This window comes from Magnolia sinica, chromosome 13 (assembly GCF_029962835.1).
Source record: "Magnolia sinica isolate HGM2019 chromosome 13, MsV1, whole genome shotgun sequence".
NCBI classification, from domain to species: domain Eukaryota; kingdom Viridiplantae; phylum Streptophyta; class Magnoliopsida; order Magnoliales; family Magnoliaceae; genus Magnolia; species Magnolia sinica.
In genome coordinates, this window is record NC_080585.1 from 22711599 (window position 1) to 22715991 (window position 4393).

A 4393-nucleotide genomic window follows, 5' to 3' on the forward strand; every position below is an offset into this window, starting at 1 on the left:
AGCCTTTGGATATGGGGTCTTATATCAACGATCGAAACCGTTATATGATGGGCCTCACGTTGGACAAGGATAGCTGAAAAATTAAAGCTCTTAGATTGGAATGTTTTAACCCTTTAACCATTTGACTCATTTCCTTTGAATATTGGTATTCACCTCGACCTTTGAATAATTAAAGGGTTGATAAAATTCCAGACTGAGTGTGTGCTTTTTTTTTTGGGCACCCCCATCCACGCCAGGCCCACCATATAAACCGTTTGGATCATTGAAAAAAAAGACCAATCCAATGGTTAAAGTCGAGACGTATTTTATTGCAATACATGAGGATGTATTCGAGCAAAACTCTCACAATGGATTGGGTTGCATCACATACTTTTCAAGCATTTGAATCCAATTCTCATCTTTGTAATGAGTACTCTTTTGGGGATTTTGATGCTTAGAGGGTCATTATTTATTGCCTTTTACAAGTAGAAAACCACTCATAGATATTCTTTGAATCTTATATCTATTATTTCTCTTGCATTGGTTGAACCAAAAGCACTGATGGTGGGCCATGGCCCAGTTTCCTTTAAGTGCTTTAGAGATACGTGCACCTTTGATTGACGTCTGTTGAACATAAAAAGCATTGTCAAACATTCCTTGGACCACCCACAAAAGCAAACTCGTATCATGGGCGTTAGAACTTAGAACAAAGAGCAGTGGTAAAGGCTACTCGCAGGAGTTGGCATTTGGATGGACACTCTCCCCACACGTGTTATTTTCAAGTGGGTGTGAGATCTAATCCGTTCATCAGATAAATCAAACATTGTATATACCATGGCCGAAAGATGGTTCCAGTTTGGTAATCAGGTGGGCCAAATTGTGCATGTTGAATTTCCCTTGAGCAACCTCAGACACAAAATGGGGTGGGCCCACTAGATGATCAATGACCTGGATCTTGTCTATTGGCACGTGTTGGGAGAGTAGAATTTGTTTGTTGCGAGTAGCCAATGCATTTATCTAGAGAAAGACAATCCCATCAAAAGAAGAGAGAGAGAGAGAAAGAGAGAGTCATGCAACAACATCTATTAAAACAAAAGGATATCTCTATTAATAGAAAAAGAGAAGGGTCTTTGACGTCAGGCCAGAAGCCCTTCTCCAAACCATACAAAGACACCTGAGAGAGTAGATTAGAAACATATGCACCACCACAACTACATATGAAGATGATAGATGAAACCACTATAAAAAGCTAACAAAATGCTGAGGAAAAGAGCCCTATGTGGAAGACAGGTCTTCAACCATGGTCCCCATAAGGAACCCTAACACCCAAAAAGAAAAAGAAAAGAAGAAGAAGAAGAAGAAGAAGTAGAAGATAAGGTGGGAGGACAAAAAGGTAAATAGCATGGGATATTGATATTATATATGGTCTCTTTGGCTTTCCCCTTGGAATGCAGTGCCTGAAATGGAAGACAACACACCCATGAGAGAGAGAGAGAGAGAGAGAGAGAGAGAGAGAGAGAGAGATATCATACCTAGAAATGAAAGCCCATTTCAAACGTGGAGATCAGTTACTGTAGTCCCGAGGTGCATTGCATCTGAAGCATTCCGTCCTGCTCGCGAAGTTATGCTCATTGCATCCAGACCTATCCGATATCCAAACACGCATGTATCCAACATAAATTCACGCATTGGAATATTGTACTTAAGAGTATGGGAAAAGATACTGGTACACACACATATGTCCCACCATGGCGGGAATCCCAGCACATTCAAAATCTCATTTGGGTTTTGATGGTGAGATAAATATCATGCACTTGTAGTGTATCTATATATATATATCCATGTGAGATTGTATCTTTGCATGTGTATATGTACATTATGCATGGACATAGGCAAACAAAGAAAGACACATACATGCATGATATATATATATATATATATATATATATATATATATATATATATATATATATATATATATATATATATACCTACTTGCATGTGAACCCTTCTGGGCTGTAGGTGTATATATACCCATGCAATCACACGTGCTCATGCAACAAATACATGCACGCACGCTTGATGGATGAAACTTACCTGGTGCAAATCCAGTCACCGGATTTCCAACCAGAACGGCCAGAGCCACCGCCAGCGCCACCACCAGTGCCACCACCTCCACTCCCACCGAACCCAAAACCAACCCTCGAACGTGGTGCATCTCCGTCAAAGCTGCTGGCCGACTCATCTTTGAAAGCACCGCACTTGAAGCAGCTCGAGCGGCTGGCGAAGTTGTGGGCCCCGCAGTTGCCGGCCGAACAATACCAATCACCAGGACGGACATCTGATCCACTGAAAGTAAACGATGACCCGCCTCTCCCACCAAAACATCCGTAGTCACCTGACCTCGGATCTCCACAGCGTTGGCAGGAATCACGTCGGCTGAAGTTCAAGTGCTGGCATGACCTGCAGTTCCAATCTCCTGGCTTCTTGTTCATCTTCTCTAAACCTATTGTTCAAAATAAAAATGAAGAAAAACCATTATCTTTTATTTAAAAAAGAGAAAGAAAAGAATATTATATTATCAATATCTTTTCTAGGCTGTTACTAGTGTAACTTCTCTTATAACACTACTAAACTAAACTAAAATAAAATAAAAATCCATCATCATCATCTCTCTCTCTAAAGTATAGTATAAGTTGCTTCTTGTTTTGCTACTAGTAGAAAAATAACAGAAAAGATAAAGAAGCAAAAGAAAAGAAGAAGAAGGGAACCAAAATCAAATAAACTAATAAAATACTAATGCTATAGCAGTATTAGTTCTTCATTCAATACTAGAATATTGGTTAGTGACAAGTCCTTGCACTAGGAAAAAATATAACTAAAAAGAAGAAGAAGAACCCAAGTGGTTGGACTTTGCTTTCTTTATGGTTTGTATGTTTAGGTACAACCAGGCTGCTGTACTGTACAACACAACTCGACCCCCATGATTTTCGGTCGTTCGTTGAAATGGGTCATTGAAAAGATGACAAGTCCTCGAACTAGGAAAAGCACAACATAGAGAGAGAGAGAGAGAGAGAGAGAGAGAGAGAGAGAGAGAGAGAGAGAGAGAGAGAGAGACACTAAGAACAAGAGCTTAAGTGCTTGGACTTGTTTTCTTTGTAGTTTGTAAGTTAAGCTACAGCCGGGCGCTAGACGTACACAACACAGGACTCGACGGCGATGATTTTTGGTCATTCGTGGAAATAGGCCATCGAAAAGATCGATTCTTAGCTACAAATGGTGGAATGGGGAAGAGGACGAAGAAGGGGTGTTGAAGGGCTTACCTTAAGGAAATGGAAGGAAAACAAAGGGGAGAGAGAGAGAGAGAGAGAGAGAGAGAGAGAGAGAGAGAGAGAGAGCGCCAAGGAATAGAAGGGATGGTTAGAGAGTGTGATTTTGGAGAGTGGGTTGGTAGGGGAATTTATATCCGTTTAGGCCTCAAGAATCGGGAATCGAGATTGCCTGTGGAGGGCCGTGGTTGTTCTTTTTCGTGTTTTTCACCTGCCCCTCCTTGAACAATTCAATCCCATTAATCTAAAAGAAGGAAAGAAAAGATAAAGGAAAATTGATATGGATTCCAAAGATAGAAAATTAGAAATTTTTTTTTTTTTTTTTTGCAAAAGTTACACTCCTTAGAACAAGTGCATGCACATGCGCGCGCGCGCACACACACACACACAAATTCACATTTGAATTCCACTTCTCTTTTTATGATTCTCATTCTGCATTTATATCCTGTTCAAAAGCTTCGAAATCATCTCTTTCCATATCTCACTCGCATGGATGTCCACTCCTTATGTGGTGCACCCCTATCTCTTATCTCATTCACATGGATGTCCACTCCTTATCTGGTGCACCCCATATCTCTTAGCCCATGATGCACCGAACTAGCACATGCACATGACACACGTGTGTGCCCTTTCATAGATCATGCACCTATGGGTCATATCTCCTGTCCGAAAAATTGGTAATTGGGATTAAATCATCCTCCATTAGGGTAATTGGAGATTGAGATATTAACATTGGACCAATACATGTTAACATCTACATACGGTTTAATAATAACATAAAATCCATAAGATCTTGACTTGATGCATTCGACAAAATGAAAACCAGGAGTTGTACAAATTAGAGAGTGTACCTTGCACCATTGAATTAGACGATGAAGAAACTTGTTGTTGATGAGCCATCGCTTTCAACAGTTTAGGTGATCTCAATTTGGCACAACGACTAAGATCAACTAACTCTGATCTTCTGTCTCCTCAACTCTCTTTGATGCGTGAATGGAGATGGGAGATTAACTGCAAATGTTGAGTTGGAGAGAGGAACCAGGATCCTTGAATTTATAGATGATTTGGTTCCAACCCATCAAAGG

The 4393-nt window shown here is 40.3% G+C and overlaps 1 protein-coding gene across 1 annotated transcript; it reads right to left on the reverse strand.

The window, feature by feature from the left end:
• Positions 1-1064: 1064 nt before the first annotated feature.
• On the reverse strand, positions 1065-3394 carry LOC131223227 (uncharacterized). Its single transcript, XM_058218556.1, has 4 exons — positions 3303-3394; positions 2077-2485; positions 1512-1622; positions 1065-1436 (listed from the first exon to the last, which is right to left on the reverse strand). Exons 2-3 carry the CDS (start codon positions 2472-2474, stop codon positions 1544-1546), a joined length of 477 nt encoding a protein of 158 aa, XP_058074539.1. The 5' UTR covers positions 2475-2485; positions 3303-3394; the 3' UTR covers positions 1065-1436; positions 1512-1543.
• Between the last annotated feature and the right edge of the window lie 999 nt (positions 3395-4393).

Bases quoted from the DNA above. Each gene is read 5' to 3' on its own strand.
- LOC131223227 (XM_058218556.1), bottom strand. From the start codon at position 2,474: ATGAACAAGAAGCCAGGAGATTGGAACTGCAGGTCATGCCAGCACTTG. The intron at 1,623-2,076 runs GTAAGTTTCATC...GATATCGGATAG, and splicing joins GGTGACTGGATTTGCACCAG to GTCTGGATGCAATGAGCATA.